The 17,368-nt window shown below is 41.2% G+C and overlaps 1 protein-coding gene across 7 annotated transcripts in view; it reads left to right on the top strand.

Annotated features, from left to right (window-relative positions):
- The window catches only part of LOC105483121 (ubiquitin protein ligase E3 component n-recognin 4), a 140,140-nt gene that overhangs the window by 972 nt on the left and 121,800 nt on the right, over positions 1 to 17,368 (top strand). For all 7 annotated transcript variants that reach the window (XM_011743792.3, XM_071099420.1, XM_071099424.1 and 4 more), the window contains exons 2-11: positions 7,809 to 7,906; positions 9,854 to 9,957; positions 10,869 to 10,998; positions 11,116 to 11,255; positions 11,748 to 11,850; positions 11,986 to 12,127; positions 12,543 to 12,667; positions 15,910 to 16,034; positions 16,940 to 16,999; positions 17,102 to 17,292. In XM_011743792.3, the coding sequence (XP_011742094.2) occupies positions 7,809 to 7,906; positions 9,854 to 9,957; positions 10,869 to 10,998; positions 11,116 to 11,255; positions 11,748 to 11,850; positions 11,986 to 12,127; positions 12,543 to 12,667; positions 15,910 to 16,034; positions 16,940 to 16,999; positions 17,102 to 17,292 (1,218 nt within the window). The remainder of the gene's footprint in view (positions 1 to 7,808; positions 7,907 to 9,853; positions 9,958 to 10,868; positions 10,999 to 11,115; positions 11,256 to 11,747; positions 11,851 to 11,985; positions 12,128 to 12,542; positions 12,668 to 15,909; positions 16,035 to 16,939; positions 17,000 to 17,101; positions 17,293 to 17,368) is intronic.

Below are 17,368 nucleotides of genomic sequence, written 5' to 3' on the forward strand. Positions count from 1 at the left end.
ATACTGTGCTCGGAGCAGTCTTTCATTAGTTTAATGGTAGACTTTTGCTTTTAAAACCAGACTGACTTTCATTTTTCTAGCCATACCTCATTTCAGCAACTCCCTGCAATTGTTAACTGGGTCATTTTAGCTTCATGATGACAAGGGTATATCTAGGTGCTCTACAGAGGTTAGAAATTGCTATTTGTTACTCAAAGGAGGCCCATGGTTTGACAAATTGCTTGTTTTTGTGCTTTTTGTTGTTGTTAGGCTTGTAATCCTTTGCATGCAGTTTTTTTTGTTTTGTTTTGTTTTGTTTTTGAGATAGAGTTTTGCTCTGTCGCCCAGGCTGGAGTGCAGTGGCACGATCTCGGCTCACTGCAAGCTCTGCCTCCCGGGTTCACGCCATTCTCCTGCCTCAGCCTCCCGAGTAGCTGGGACTACAGGCGCCCACCACCACGCCCAGCTACATTTTTGTATTTTTTGTAGAGACGGGGTTTCACCATGTTAGCCAGGATGGTCTCGATTTCCTGACCTTGTGATCCGCCCACCTCGGCTTCCCAAAGTGTTGGGATTACAGGTGTGAGCCACCGTGCCTCATCTGTATGCAGAGTTTTTAACAAATTATAATAAAATAGTGGTTGGGTTTGGTAACTTCACAGTCAGCTTTACAGATGGGTTTTCTTATCTGATCATCAGGCCAGGAATGTTCTGAAGATGTAAACAGGTTTCAAATATGCTACTTTCAAATTATGTAGCTGCTTTTTGTTTTAAACGTTTGGATTGGCAGTATTTTTCCTGACTCATACTCATGTTATGTAGAATCAGTAACGTTCCAGTCTTTTTAGAACATTTGCTTTTATGTTTTTCTGGACATGAGCTGGATAGCTTATAAAGTATTAATAATTTGTTGATACCCTTCCGTAAATCCTGTATTTGGGGGCCATGCCTTTAAAGCTGTAATACTTAAGGAACACCCTCCAACCAAACACATCACTAGGTTTGAATTTTGCTATATATGTGGTAGTGGTCTCTGCCATACCGTCTGTTTGTACAGATAATCAAGAGTTGTATTTGTAGATGTTAATAAGATCTCTATGGTTTAGAAAATAAGTCCAAACTGATGGCCCTTTGGTAATGCATTTATTGGAAGGCAAGATCTCTCTTTTTTTTTTTTTTTTTGAGATGGAGTCTTGCTCTGTCACCCAGGCTGGAGTGCAGTGGCGCCATCTCAGCTCACTGCAAGCTCCACCTCCCAGGTTCACACCATTCTTCTGCGTCAGCCTCCCGAGTAGCTGGGACTACAGGCACGTGCCACCATGCCCAGCTAATTTTTTATATTTTTAGTCGAGACGAGGTTTCACCGTGTTAGTCAGGATGGTCTCTATCTCCTGACCTTGTGATCCACCCGCTTCAGCCTCCCAAAGTGCTGGGATTACAGGCGTGAGCCACTGTGCCTGGCCGGAAGGCAAGATCTTTTAAGTCTTCTGGTTTTTGGAGCTCAGTTAACTTTGAAAGCCTATGTGTCCTCTGCAGGCTGTGTGAGAGGAGTATGATCTAAAGAAAAATTTCTGTAAGAAATACCTGGCTTACAAGTTCTTTACAGTGAGAACGGCTAAACGTATCAAGTGTTCAGTTTGTTATAAAGCAGGGGTCGGCAAACGTCCTGTGAATGGCCAGATAGTAAATAATTTTGGGACATGTGGTCTCTGTGTGGACTGCTCAACTCTGCCATCATTGTGTGAAAGCAGCCACACACCATACATAAATGAATGGGCATGGCTGTGTTTAAAATTGTGTCTGTGGGCAGTGAAATTTGAATTTCATGTGATATTTACATGTCACAAACTATTCTTTTGATTTTTTTTTTTTTTTCAACTGCTGTTAGCCATACAAAAACAGCTGACTTTCTGGATTTGGCCTGCAGACCATAGTTTGCCAACCCCTAGCTTGGAGCACACAGATTATACCCTGCTATCATTATTCTGATTTTCAAAGGATTTATTTATTTATTTATTTAGAGACAGAGTCTTGCTCTGTCACCCAGGCTGGAGTGCAGTGGCATGATTTTACCTCACTGAAACCTACGCCTCCCAGGCTCAAGTGATTCTTGTGCCTCAACCTCCCCAGTAGCTGGGATTATAGACGTGCGCCACCAGACCTGGCTAATTTTTGTATTTATAGTAGAGATGAGGTTTCACCATGCTGGCCAGGCTGGTCTTGAACTTCTGACCTCAGGTGATCCTCCTGCCTTGGCCTCCCAAAGTGCTGGGATTACAGGCATGAGCCACTGCACCCGGCCTAAAGGTTTTATTTACTTGTCTTTTCAAAAAGTAAAGGTCTCAGAATTGTGGGAGTATGTCTTGCTTAGGAAGCTGTAGTACCAGATCAAAGCCAACACTGTAGATGCTGAGGTGGTCCTTGTTTTCTAGCTAATCAGAGGTTGAGACATCTAGGCTGCTACTTTAGTTCTGTGCTTGCCACTCCCATCTTCTGCAGTTTCCTGGTTTCTTTCTCTTGTTAAGCCTGCCATGTTTTTTCTTCCTTGTCACCGGGGACCATCTGTTTTTCTGTTGCAGTCTACTATCTGCTTCCGTTTTTGATATCCTGGCTCCATCATGCCAGCTATTACTTTCTACCTGGTAGCCTGCTTATCCATTGTATTTGTCTCTTGACTATTGAGAATGATGATGTGCTCAAGACTCCTCAGTACACCACATTCTACCTTTTTTTATAGTTGAAATTGACCTTTTGAAGAAAAGGTAGATTAAACGTTCCTAGGTCTAACCCCTATTTCTTAAGTTTGACTTTGCAACCAAACTGAAACAGAGGAGAAATAGATCAACATGGATAAGTTGGAAAGCATACTCTCAAGTCCTTAGATTTTTTAAAAGAAAAAGATATCTGAATTTATTTAAAGGGAAGATTTTTTCCATAGCATGTAGCTAGCTAGCGTGTCTTAAAAAGACTACTAAAATATTTTTTCTTTTTTAAGAGACAGGGTTGGCCGGGCACAGTGGCTCACGACTGTTAACTCAGCACTTTGGGAGGCCAAGGCGGGAGGATAACCTGAGGTCAGGAGTTTGAGCCAGCCTGGCTAACATGGTGAAACCCTGTTTCTACTAAAAATACAAAAAATTAGCCACGCGTGGTGGCACGCGCCTATAACACCTGTAATCCCAGCTACACGGGAGGCTGAGGCAGGAGAATTGATTCTGAACCCAGGAGGCGGAGGTTACAGTGAGCTGAGATCGCACCATTGCACTCTAGCTCGGGCAACAAGATAAAAACTCCATCTAAAAAACAAAACAAAAGAAAACAATATGGGATCTCCCACTGTTGACTGGAGTACAGTGGGACAATTATAGCTTACTGTAGCCTCAAATTCCTGGGCTCACTGGATGCTCCTACTTCAGCCTCCTGAGTAGCTACAGTAGCTAGCTAGACTACCGGCTCCCACCACTAGGCCCACTTTAAACTCTTTCTAACACTGTTACTTAATAGGTAGTTTAAAGAACATTTTAAACACACTGTTACTTTTCCAAGCCAGAAATGGAGCAGAACTAGCTCAATGGAGCACATGCCGTCTATGGGATTAGTTAGTATAATCATTGCTGAATGTAGCCTTCTGTGTTAAAGGTATAGATAATTCCTTTCTTAACTCTGTGCAAGATAGGCTGGTGAGCATGGTTATCATTGGACAGCTTGACTGACTCTTTGTAGATAAAAAGAAATATGCTCCTTCTCTCTGAGCCAATTCTTTCTGGGCTGACCTGGCCTTTTAAATGATAAACCTGTTCGAGGTTTCTGTTTCCAGATGTTTGCTAGAATTTAAGGGCAAAGAGACCTACTTTGGAAGGGGGAGACTGTTACAACATTTCCACTAGATAATGCACAGTAATTTCCTAAAAATCTTGAAGGGAAGAAAGGGATGCACTCATGCTGTGATCTTTTGAATTTGTAAGCAGTAGGATGTAAATTGATAAATGACCTAAAGGAAAAAAAAAAAAAAAAGCCCACCACCAAAAGATAGATAATGATTGTGAGATTAGTCTTTGACTCCTGTTTCTATGTCTTAGTTTCACATTAACCACAGATTTGTCAAGAGTATGAGGGAAGTATCTGAAAGACAGTTTTCAGTTCTTCAGTTAACATGCAGCAGATTATAGATAGAAAGATAGGAATAAGCATAATGGATTGTATATATACTTGAGAAAGGAGCTTGTGAAATTTCTACCATTTACAAAAAAGATTGATAGTATGATATCGAAGAGGGAGAAGGGAGGTGAATCTTTCGTCTTTTATGATGCCCCTCCTCAGATTCCCATTTCTTCCTAAAAAGAGCTAGATTTTTCCAGACGCTGCCAGTTCTTTTTTCACTTACACATCAAATTGAATTTCTCTGACCTCTCTGCTTAGCTGCTGTTTCCCTTTGTACTCTGCATCACATTTATTTGGTATAGAGTATAAAAGCTTCAGATTCTCTGTCTATCCACTGTGTTTCAGGCTCAGCGGTACTGTTGTTGCAGTTCATTAGGAGCGGCAGGTGATTCAGGAAGATACTTGACCAATTAGAGCAAAGACATATTTTCACGTCTATCTCTTTATTTTCCTTCCTGTACTTTATATTTGCTTCCATTTCTTCATTCTTCTCCTTCCTACTCAACTTTTTGTCCTTTGTTCCGTTTTTCCATTTCTTATTCTCTGGTGTCTTGGTGTCTATCATTTTCTCAGGGAATGAGAGTGAGGTTGGAAATTATGGCAGCACATCCCTATTAACTGACTCATGCACACTGTTTCTTTAAAATCAAGAGATATGACAATGTCCATTACTTTTTATTTCCTCTTTCAAGTCTTCAAAACCAATTTTTCCCCAGGTTTATCCTTAGTTGTCCAATGCACATTTTAAGTAGAACTGAAGATTGTTCCATTTTTCCTCTGCCAATGTCTGTCTTTCCCCAAAATGCATTATTCTTCCTGTTTCTTTATTGGAATAAGGATGTTATGTATTTCTAGGGGAGGAAGTTGGGTTCATTAGATCACAATAGGATGATACTGAACCAGGCAATTAAATGAGTTTACTCCTATATATATTTTTAAATGTATATTTCATTCTCAGAATTGGTATGAAAGCAATAGGCTAAGTCCATCCTTTGGGTGGGCAGTATTTCTCTTAGATTTGGTAAACCTGTTCAGCTGGGAAAAGTGGGGGTAAGCAGCTCTGAACTTTGGAAATAAATCAGGAAAGGTAAATAAATCCGGTAAAATAACATCAAATGTCAGAGTGGGAAAGCCTTAGAAAAACGAATAAGAAAGTATAAGGGTGGGGCCAGGCGTGGAGGCTCATGCCTGTAATCCCAGCAATTTGGGAGGCGGAGGCGGGTGGATCATGAGGTTAGGAGTTTAAGACCAGCCTAACCAACATGGTGAAACCCCGTCTCTACTAAAACAAATACAAAAATTAGCCGGGCGTGGTGGCACGCACCTGTAATCCCAGCTACTCAGGAGACTGAGGCAGGAGAATCGCTTGAACCCGGGAGGCGGAGGTTGCAGTGAGCTGAGATCATGCCTCTGCACTCTAGCCTGGGCGACAGAGCGAGACTCCGTCTCAAAAAAAGAAAGTATAAGGCTGGAAGTAAAGGAAAAACTAAGTATATGAGGTAGAAATGGGGATTTAGTAGGGAGTTTTCTGCTGTACATGTGAGCCTTAAAACTGTGTTTAGTCACCAGGAACTTTTGAATGCTACTTGTTGTAGAAAGGTTTTTATTTTCTCCTTTTTATGTACCCTGACAAATGGAAAATGACCCTCACTTAGCAGGAGGATCCTTGCACACATCATAGATGCTCCATAAATATTTTTTTTTCTTGGTGAAGGAGTTATTCTGAGTTAGGGACTAATCTTTGATACATACCCATTTATCCTTGCTCTGCATATAGCAAAGTGCTTGTAATGCCAGACTTTCAAGTGTTATTTAAGGTGATTCATCACTGACATTGGCACCTTCCAAATAGTGACTTGTCCTTTTGGCTCTTGTGTTCATTTGGCAAGTAGATAGTCTTGCAGGCAGTGAATGGAGTATTCACTCTGTTTACATTTCCCTTCTTAGGTTGATACTCTTTTTTTTTTTTTTTTTTTTTGAGTTGGAGTCTCACTCTTTCTCCTAGGCTGGAGTGCAGTGGCACAATCTCAGCTCACTGCAACTCTGCCTGCCTGGTTTAAGCGATTGTTGTACCTCAGTCTCATGAGTAGCTGGGACTACAGGCAGATGCCACCACACCTGGCTAATTTTTGTATTTTTATTAGTGACGGGGTTTCACCATATTGGCCAGGCTGGTCTCGAACACCTGGCCTCAGATAATCCCCCAGCCTCTGTCTCCCAAAGTGCTGTGATTACAGGCTTGAGCCACCAGCTACAATGCGTCCCGCCATAGGTTGAAACTTCTTGCTGGGGATTGACTCACTAAGGAAACTATTCAACCACACTGTTGTTCTTTCCATTTAATAAAATATATTTTAGTCTTTGCTTTACCTTCATGTTTCTTTTTTTTTTCTGAGACGGAGTCTCACTGTCCCCCAGGCTGGAATGCAGTGGCCCGATCTCAGCTCACTGCAACCTCCGCCTCCCTGGTTCAAGCAGTCCTCTGCCTCCTGAGTAGCTGGGATTACAGGCGTGTACCACCACACCTTGCTAATTTTTTAACTTTAGTAGAGATGGGATTTCACCTTCTTGGCCGAGGGCTGGTCTTGAATGAACTCCTGACCTTGTCATCCACCCACCTCTACCTCCCAAAGTGCTGGGATTGGAGGCATGAGCCACCATACCCGGCCGGCCACCGTGCCCAGCCCGTGTTTCATCAATTGTGGATTAGCACCTGATTTGATAGAATGACTTTAAATGTATCCAGCCTTTAAACCTAGTTGGTCTCTAGATTTTTTCAGAATAGGGCATTTCCCCAGCTAAGGATAAAGGATGTGGTTAAAAAAAAAAAAAAAAAAAAATCACTGACTCTTTTGTGATCTCGCTTTAGTCTACAGTCAGAGGGATGGAGTAGGGGATGACTCTGTTATCCAGCGAATTTTGGATTTTAGCACTCATCGTATGACTTCCTATCTTGAATTGTTGATTCCTTTTAAGTTACCACATTACAGGCCAGCCTTATTTGGTCTAAAATTGGTTACTTTAATCTGTATTCCCACTAACAGTATATTGAGTACTCTGGTCTGCCCCTTTTTGGCTATCAATAATGAGGGCATATTAGTGATCGGTCTTTGCCAGCCAGTAATACAGAACAGATTGGTATCCTGTTAGGTCTTTACTTGCATTTCATTAGTTCTGCTTGACTTTGAAAATGTTTTCTGTTTGTTAGTCTCTGCTTCTTCCTGAGCCTGATGACCTTGAATGAGATATTTAATTTGAATTCTCTAAGCTTCACCTTCCCAATCTTTTTTTGGGATGGAGTCTCGCTCTATCACCTAGGCTAGAGTGCAGTGGTGCAATCTTGGCTCACTGCAACCTCTACCTCCCAAGTTCAAGCAATTCTCCTGCCTCAGCCTCCTGAGGAGCTGAGACTATAGGCACATGCCACCACGTCTAGCTGATTTTTGCATTTTTAGTGGAGATGGGTTTTCACCATGCTGGCCTAGTTGGTCTTGAACTCCTGACCTCAGGTGATCTGCCCGCCCCATCTTTCCCAATCTTGAATGGGAATAGGTTGATGATACTATCTACCAGGTAGTGAGGATTAAATAACGTAATATCCATAGAGGGGTATCTGGCACATAGTAAGCGCTAAGTAGATGCTGGCTGAATTGTTATTATTTTTGCAGTGAATCAGAAATCCTGCACCATGAGAAGCAATATGAGCCATTCTACTCATCTTTTGTTGCACTTTCCACACACTATATTACAACAGTTTGCAGTCTCAGTAAGTATTCCACTCTTGTCCCTGCCTTCTGAGGGCTTGTGAATAGGGGAATTGTTTATCCTCTTGTTAGTGTATCTGAACAAGTTGTTAATGAAGTCTAGGTTTTAGCACTCCTAAGCTGCTCACCCAAGAGTGGAGACAACTGTCAGCTAGGATGAGGCTCCAGAGATTCCCTTACCTAGGCTAACCAAGTGGAATTTTAAAACTACTTGGCTTGGACACCTGCTTTATAAGTATTAAGTCAACCTCCTTTTCCTTCTTAATCCAAAGCATTTTATTGATTTCTCATGTAATTACTGGTGTGTTAATTTCCTGGGGAAGAGGGTGGTGGATACTGACCTCTGGAGCTAGCAGCCACTCAAGGCTCTATTTCCTATTTGGTTTTGGTGAGGATGTGGATTCTCCCTTGTGTTCTCTGGTATATGAAGGGATTTCAACTTCAGTTCTCTAGTTTCTTCATTTTTCTACCCCCAAAATGGCTAAGCCCTATTTTACATTTCTGAATTTTTACACTTTTCTAAAATCTTGACTCAAATAGTTCTGAAGAATTCTAATTATTTTAATTTTGCTTTTTTAGAGAGAGGGTCTTGCTCTGTCACCCAGGCTGGAGTGCAGTGGTGTGATCATAGCTCACTGCAGCCTTGAACTCCTGGGCTCTAGTGATTCTCCTGCCTTAGCCTCCTCAGTCCTAGCTGGGACTACAGGCACAAGCCAATACGCACAATTAATATTTTATTTTTTTGGTAGAGACAGGGTCTCTCTATGTTGCCCAGGCTGGTCTGGAAGTCCTGGGCTTAAGCAATCCTCCTGGCTTGGCCTCCCAAAGTGCTGGGATTACAGGCAGGAGTCACCATATTTGTTTATTTGAATAGTTTGCTAAGCAAGTAAACTGAAAGGACACTGAAGAATTAGTGTATTTTTCGTGTGGCCCAAGACAATTCTTCCAGTTACTGAGTAATCCTTCAGTGTCAGATACTGTTTAATACAGGCTCTGGCTACTGGCAGAAAAATCAGTTTTAGCTTGGAGAAACTTTATGTAAGGAAGTCATTTTATTTTTTTTAAGTTATACTTAAAAATTTTATCCATTTATTTATTTATTTTGAGATTGGGTTATGAGACTAATTTTTGTATTTTTGGTAGAGATGGGGTTTCACCATGCTGGCCCAACCTGGTCTGGAACTCCTGGGCTGAAGTGATCCACCTGCCTCAGCCTCCCGAAGTGCTGGGATTATAGGTGTGAGCCACTACGCCTGACCAGGACATCATTTTAGAATCCTTGGGAAGGAGTAGTAGTATCGTCTAGTGCAAGCTTGTCCAACTCACGGCCTTAGGGCCACGAGATGGCTCTGAATTTGGTCCAACACAAATTCATAAACTTTCCTAAAACATTATGAGATTTTTTTTTGTCTTTTTTTTTTTTTTTTTTTTTTTTTTAAAAAGCTCATCAGCTATTGTTACTGTTAGTATATTTTTTGTGTGGCCCAAGACAATTCTTCTGGTGTAGCCCAGGGAAGCCAAAAGGTTGCACACTCCTGGTTTAGTGGTTAAGAGCATGAACTCTAGAGGCTGACTGCCTGGATTTAAATCTAGCTGTGTGACTTTCGTCAAGTCATTTAGTTAGCTCAGCTGTTAAAAATGGACAGGGATAATATGAATATCTGCCTCATAGAATTGGTTTAAGAATTAGATGAGTTAGTACATTTGAAGTGCTTTGCACTGGTGTGATGTATTTCCTATTACAGTTATCCTGATTTCTAGTAAATATGAGATAAATTGATCTGATAGTTATTGATATTAAAATACCTTTGTTCACCCCTTGGGTTTTTGGCTCTGAATAATTGTTATGATATTGGGAATGTTGGACATAGAGCTCAATACTTACTTTGCTTGATTTCTTGACCAAGGCTGAGCAGTCTGAAATTAAGTAATGTTTATTACTTTCTCAGTTCCCCGGAACCAACTTCAGTCAGTGGCAGCGGCCTGTAAAGTTCTAATTGAGTTTTCTCTCCTGCGTCTGGAGAATCCAGATGAGGCTTGTGCTGTGTCCCAGGTGAGAGTGATGGGCCCATTTCTTGCCCTATTCCAAAGCAGTATTGTGACTGACTAGTGGCATAGAGCAGAGGTCAGTGAACTTTTTCTGTAATAGGCCAGATAGAAAATCATTTGCAGGCTGTATGTTATCTGTTGCAGCTAGTTAACTTTGCCTTTTTAGTGTGAAAACAGCCGTAGATTAATATGTAAATGATGAATATGGCTGTGTTCCAGTAAACTTTATTTACAAAAACAGGCAGTGGTTGAATTGGAGCTGTATTTTGCTGGCCTCTGGTACATGGGGCTACAGAGTCTTCTCAAGGATTGGACATTTTTGTATTTTTTGTGGAGTCAGGGTTTTGCCATTTTGCCCAGGCTGGCCAGGTAAGTAACAGAAAATGAGTAAAGTGTGCTAGTTGAGAAGATTGCAGGCCCCAACTACAGGGGCCAACCACTATTTGGCTCTGGCTTATTATTGCCATGCAGGAATGGAGGTGCAAGGTTGCTATACTGTGAATTATTTGAGAGTGAGAAGTTTGGATTTGCATGTGAATCTTTTTATTCACTTCAAATTTTAAAAAAATATTGCGAGAACAATAAGACATCTGCAAGCTACGTACAGTCTAAGGACATCAGCTTGCGGTCTTTGCTTTAGTGTTTATATGAACCTAAATTTGACCCTGTGCCAGTTAGAATTCCCAAAAGAGTAGAATTTTCTGAAAGATCTATTTGCATTTGTTTTCTTTCTTTCTTTTTTTTTTTAAATTATACTTTAAGTTCTACGGTACATGTGTACAACGTGCAGGTTTGTTACCTATGTATACGAGTGCCATGTTGGTGTGCTGCACCCATTAACTCGTCATTTACATTAGGTATATCTTCTAATGCTATCCCTCCCCGCTCTCCCCACTGCATTTGTTTTCTTTTCAGAAACACTTGATTCTTCTAATCAAGGGCCTGTGCACTGGCTGTAGCCGACTAGATAGAACTGAAATTATCACATTTACAGCAATGATGAAATCCGCCAAGCTGCCCCAAACAGTGAAGACACTTTCAGATGGTGGGTGTTCCTTTGACAGATCTGATCACATGACCACCCTCATGGCACCTTTTCCATGGCACCTTTGCCTTCTAGTGGCACTTTCCTCAGCCCTTTTTTTGCTTTTGTATTTTGCAGTGGAAGATCAGAAAGAGCTGGCCTCACCAGTAAGCCCTGAGTTGAGGCAAAAGGAGGTACAGATGAATTTTTTGAACCAGTTGACCTCAGTTTTTAACCCTAGAACTGTAGCATCACAACCTATCAGTACACAGACTCTGGTAAGTTTCTTTAGTCAAATGTCTTCTTCTTTGTGGGATTTGTTAAGATGATGACACTAGGGGAGAAAAAGTGATGTATTTTATGTTTGCGATATAAAATGATATACATGTCTGTGGGACAAAAGAAATTGAGGAATACAAAATAAAGCAAGTAAAATTCACCCCAACTCCTTCTTCTGTCCACAGTTACTACTGTTTTGACAACCATTCTAGGCTTCTCTCAATGCAAATTAACAAATGTAAGGTATATGTACAGTTTTCTATATAAAGGCCTCACTCCATTTTGGTTATAGAACATATATATATTTTAAAGCTGTATGTTTTTTTCCCTCCTCCTGGAAATGTAACTTGTATTTTCTCCAACATTAGTAAGGAATTTTCCCATCATTAACTGGGGAGTCTGGAGAGTATCCATGCAGCCACTGCTCACTTTTGACAGTTGGTTTGGTGAAGAGATAATAGTATCTTGACAGGCCTTATGTTCCTTTTCAGGTGGAAGGAGAAAGTGATGAGCAGTCATCTACAGATCAAGCCTCAGCTATCAAAACCAAGAATGTGTTCATAGCTCAGAACGTGGCTAGTCTTCAAGAACTTGGTAAGACTCTCAACTGTTATCAGAAAGCTGATTTCTGGGCTATTAAAAATTCCTTAAGTGTGCTTCTGTCATGTGCATAAGAATCAAGCATCAGACAAAGGCCTGTTTGTAAGGTCGTGGTTTTCATTCATTTAGGTGGCTCGGAGAAGCTACTGCGTGTGTGTTTGAACCTGCCATATTTCCTACGCTATATCAATCGGTTCCAAGATGCAGTGTTAGCTAATTCCTTCTTCATAATGCCTGCAACAGTAGCAGATGCCACTGCTGTTCGTAATGGGTAAGGTGCTTCACGGTGCACATGCTTTACTTTTTTCGTTTTGTTTTGTTTTGTTTTTGGGATAGGGTCTTGTTCCGTCACCCAGGCTGGAGTGCAGGGATGCAATCTCGGCTCCCTGTAACCTCTGTCTCCTGGGCTCAAGCAGTTCTCCCACCTCCTGAGTAGCTGGGGCTACAGGCACACACCACCGTGCCTGGCAAATTTTTGTATTTTTTGTAGAGTCAGGGTTTTGCCATGTTGCCCAGGCTGGTCTTGAACTCCTGGGCTCAAGCAATCCTCCCACCTTGGCCTCCTAAAGTGTTGGGATTTTAGGTGTGAGCCACTGTGCCAGGCCCGTGCTGGTAATTGCTTTAACTGTCACATTATAGAAGTGAATGATTCTAAGAGACACTTGTCGATCTCTGTCGTGTTCCAGCTTTCATTCATTGGTGATTGATGTAACTATGGCGTTGGATACCCTTTCTCTACCTGTGTTGGAACCTCTCAATCCTTCTCGTCTACAAGATGTGACAGTCCTCAGCCTAAGTTGTCTGTATGCAGGTGAGAATTTATTATATCTGGTCTCATTTTCTCCGTCAAGCACAGATATACTTTCAGGAAACTGTGAAAATCCTTCTGAATACTCTACTCATCCCCCTTGCTCCCTTCCAAGGATCATCTAACGTCCCATCAAGGTGAAATGAGGACTCAATAGGAATCTTTGTAAATGGTCCTGTTGGTTCACTGCTGCCATTGCGTTATACGCATATTTTATTTTATAGTATGTGCAGATGTTAAATATTTACTCTATAAAAAGCAAAGTGCCAAAGACTGTTGGGATATTGAGATGAACTACGTGTAGTCTCTGCCCTCAAGGAGGCTACATCTGAGCAGCAGAGAACACATAAGGCTAAACAGTATAATATAAAACAGTATTAAAGGCAATAAGAGAAGTATAGAATATTTTGGGTACACAGAGAAGAAAGGAGTTGAGTCTTGCTGTGGGATCAGGTTTGAAGAAGGCTTTGTGGAACAGGTGGTATCTGTTTATACTGATAAATGCAAAGAATGGTATTCTTTAAGCTTTCATAAAATCCCCTTTCTTCCTGTTGATCTTACTGCCTTTGAAGCAGGGCCTGACAGCTGGTGTTTACTCTCTTTTAAGTTATTGTTAAAAGGACTTTTTAGCCCAGATCACTGATCTTTGGCATAAAGTTGCAAGACATATCATATCTCTGGTATGTCTTGGAAGTTATAGCGATTTTAGAAGTTTACTTGGTTTTGCAAGTGAAGATTTGAGCAGATAGTCTTGGAAACCTGTTCCCAAGGGGAACACCACGAAATTGCTGAGGTTGATCTCACTACATTCTCTGAACAGTTTTAATTTGAACATCTATGTGTGAATAAGAATATAAAGATAAAGGCATCTGTGCCCTCAGGGACCTTACTATCTTTTAGAGGATGTTAGTAAATAACTTATAAGTAAAGAAACTGAGTGAGAGATGAGAAAGTACTTTGGAAGCTTAGAGGAGGGAGAGCTCGCTTTCAGTTGAGAAAGGCAGTAATCATGAAGGAGTTTTGATGTTGAATCTTAAGTCAGGTAGGATCTCGGCTTGGCTATTTCTAGGCAGAGGCAGAAGCAGACAAAAAGTATCCAAGAGTTTGGGGGAACATACTGCATAAGTTGTGTGTGTGTGTGTGTGTGTGTGTGTGTTTGTGTGTATAAGTAAGTCTGTAGGTTTTATGGCTATTCGTGGGTGTTGTATAATTGGACAGAAAGTAAGACTCAATTAGAAATGCAGACTAAGTCATTTGGACCATATCCTGTAGATAGTAGAGACCGTTACAGCTTCTGAGCTGTGAGAGGATCTGAGCTGTATTTTAGGAAGAACATTCAGGCAGTAGTGTACAAGGTAATTTGGTGTGGGGAAATATTGGAGGCAGGGAAACTACTCAGGAGGAATTGGCAGTCATTCAGGCAGCACACATTTAGGGCCTCAGCTAGGGCAGCAGCATTAAGAGTAGAAAGTTAAGGATACATGTGAGAATATGTTCTCTTGTAGCTAATTTCCAGTATTGAGCTTCCTCGTGCTCTACTGTTGATTTTCCATTTTTAAATTTGGGGTTTATTTATTTTGATTTCCAGGGAATTTCGTTACCCTCACATGGATCTCAATGTACTCAGTCAGTAAGTGATTCAAGTCAGTAAGGACTAGAGATTCTTTAAAAATTCATAGTCGGATTACCCAAATCTGGTTTGTTAAAATTTGATCACTTGGGATTTGATTTAAGGAAAGGAATTTGGCTATGATGTCTTTGAGAAATTCCAGGTATAGGATTTTTTTTCATAATCTTAAAATTTATTTTTATTTTTAATTTTTTCAAATTATTCGATTTTATTATTTATTTATTTAAGAAATACGGTCTTGCTGTGTTGTCCAGGCTAGATTTGAACTGTTAGGCTCAAGTGAGCTTCTCACCTCAGCCTCTTGAGTCCACTGTGCCTGGCTCTAGATTTTAAATTTAATTAATTAATTATTGTAATTTTTTTTGAGATGGTGTTTCGCTCTTTTGCCTAGACTGGAATGCAGTGGCTCACTGTAACCTCTGCCCGCCAGGTTCAAGTGATTCTCCTGCTTCAGCCTCCCGAGTAGCTGGGAGCTGGAATTATAGGCGCCTGCCACTCCGCCTGGCTAATTTTTGTATTTTTAGTAGAGATGGGGTTTCGCCATGTTGGTGAGGCTGGTCTCGGACTCCTGACCTCAGGTGATCCGCCCACCTGGGCCTCCCAAAGTGCTAGGATTACAGGTGTGAACCATCATGCCCGGCCTTAATTATTTATTTTTATTCCCTTTTTTTTTTAGAGACATAATCTTAGTGTTTCAGCCAGGCAGGGGTGCAGTGTACCGATTATAACTCACTGTAGCCTCAAACCCCTTGGTGAAAATGATCCTCCCACATCAACCTCCCAAGTAACTGGAATTAGAGGCTTGTGCCACCTCACCTGGCTTAGATTTTATTTTTAAAGCAATTTTAGGTTTATAGAGTTCCCATGTACTCCCTCTCCCTTATAGCTAGTTTCTCTTATCATTAATACTTTTAATTAGTATGTTAGATTGTCATTGATGAACCAATATTGATATATTATTATTAACTAAAGTCCATAGTTTACATTGGGGTTTCCTTTTTGTGTTGTACAGGTCTATGGGCTTTGACAAGTGTATGGTGTCATGTATCCATGATTACCATATTGTACAAAATAGTTTCACTGCCCTAAAAATCCCCTTTGCTCCACCTATTCATTCCTTACCCCATCCCTCGACCCCTGGTAACACCACTGATCTCCACTCTCTCTCTAGTTTTACCTTCTCTAGAATGTCATGTAGTTGGAATCATACAATAAGCCGGATTTTCCGATTGGCTTCTTTCTCTTAGCAGCATGCATATAGGTTCCTCCATGTCTTCTCATTGCTTAATAGCCCATTTCTTTTTATTGTTGAATATTCCATTGTATGGATATACCACAGTTTATTCTCCTATTGAAGGACATTCGTGTGTGTGTGTGTGTGTGTGTGTGTGTGTGTGTGTGTGTGTGTGTGTAAGTTTTTAGCTTATTTGGATAAATACCTAGCAGTCTGGTTACTGAATTGTATGGTAAACCTATTTAGTCTTGCTCTTAATGGTGTTTATTTTAAGTAATCAAATCATGGAATTGCTTGTGGGTGGATTGTGCTTTTGTGTTTCAGCTTTGGTGGATTCTTGGGTGCACTCCATGGCTGAGACCTGTGCATCTTCTTTTTCAGGTGTGAGTGTGGCAACCTGCATGGCCATCCTGCATGTGGGTAGTGCCCAGCAAGTGCGGACAGGGTCCACGAGCTCCAAAGAAGATGACTATGAAAGTGACGCAGCTACAATTGTCCAGAAATGTGTAAGCCAAAGATCTGGGGATAAGGGAACCTTGATTGTTCAAATGAGGGAGTATGGCCAGTTCCACTTTCTTCCATGATAGAACAAAGAACTTAAAGTATTCTCCACACTACTTTCCCTGGGTACTAGTAGGTCTAAGAGGTAGGCATCCAGCTTGTTGATTTGGTATATTGGTTGATTTGGTATATTGCTGTTTCCCTATCTCTGTAGAACACACTTGAAAGATTAGCCATTAATTCAGCAAATACGTTTGAGGGCTTACTGTGTGTCAGTGTACTTTTAGGGGAATGCAGTAAACAGGAAAATATGGGATAGTGATTAAGTGCACTGAAACAATACATTGTGATTAAGAGTGATCTGGGCCGGGCGCAGTGGCTCACACCTGTAATCCCAGCACTTTGGGAGGTGGGTGGATCACCTGAGGTTAGGAGTTCAAAACCAGCCTGGCAGCATGGTGAAACCCCATCTCTACTAAAAATACAAAAATTAGCCAGGTGTGGTGGCGCATGCCTGTAATCCCAGCTACTCTGGAGGCTGAGGCAGGAGAATCGCTTGAGCCTGGGAGATGGAGTTTGCAGGGAGCCAAGATCATACCATTGCACTCCAGCCTGGACAACAAGAGTGAAACTCCATCTTAAAAAAAAAAAAAAAAAAAAAAGTGATCTGATGTGGAGCTGTGCATGCTGCTTTTGATTGGGAGGACGGATGGCTTCTGAGATGGTGACATTTGATCCACATGAAGAGAGGGAGTCAGCTCCATGTGAAGGTCAAGGAAAGTGCAATGGAATGTATCATTGAAAAGAGGATATTGAACTCCTCGAGTTAAATTGATTTGGGTAGGATTTAGCATTTATAATGAAATCTGTCAGCTTGTTTAGATTTTTGTGTCTGTTTGATATTGTACAGCTCGAAATCTACGACATGATTGGACAAGCAATCAGCAGTTCTCGCCGAGCTGGTGGTGAGGTAAGAAGCTTATCTGTCTCTGCTGCATCCTTACTCTCTTGTCCTCTGTGAGATGTGAATATCTCTATGATTATGTTTTTTATTTTGTGCCTTTTACAACAGCACTATCAGAATTTCCAGTTGCTGGGTGCTTGGTGCTTGTTAAACAGCCTTTTCCTCATATTGAACCTCAGTCCTACTGCACTGGCTGATAAGGGGAAAGAGAAGGACCCGCTGGCTGCCCTCCGAGTCAGAGACATCCTTTCTCGTACTAAAGAGGGAGTGGGCTCTCCTAAACTGGGGCCTGGAAAAGGGTATGTGTCTACTTGATTGTAGCTTATATTGTGTTTTATTTCCCTAACATTTTATATTGACAGGGAGCTAGTATGA

Source organism: Macaca nemestrina, chromosome 1, assembly GCF_043159975.1.
Source record: "Macaca nemestrina isolate mMacNem1 chromosome 1, mMacNem.hap1, whole genome shotgun sequence".
NCBI lineage: Eukaryota > Metazoa > Chordata > Mammalia > Primates > Cercopithecidae > Macaca > Macaca nemestrina.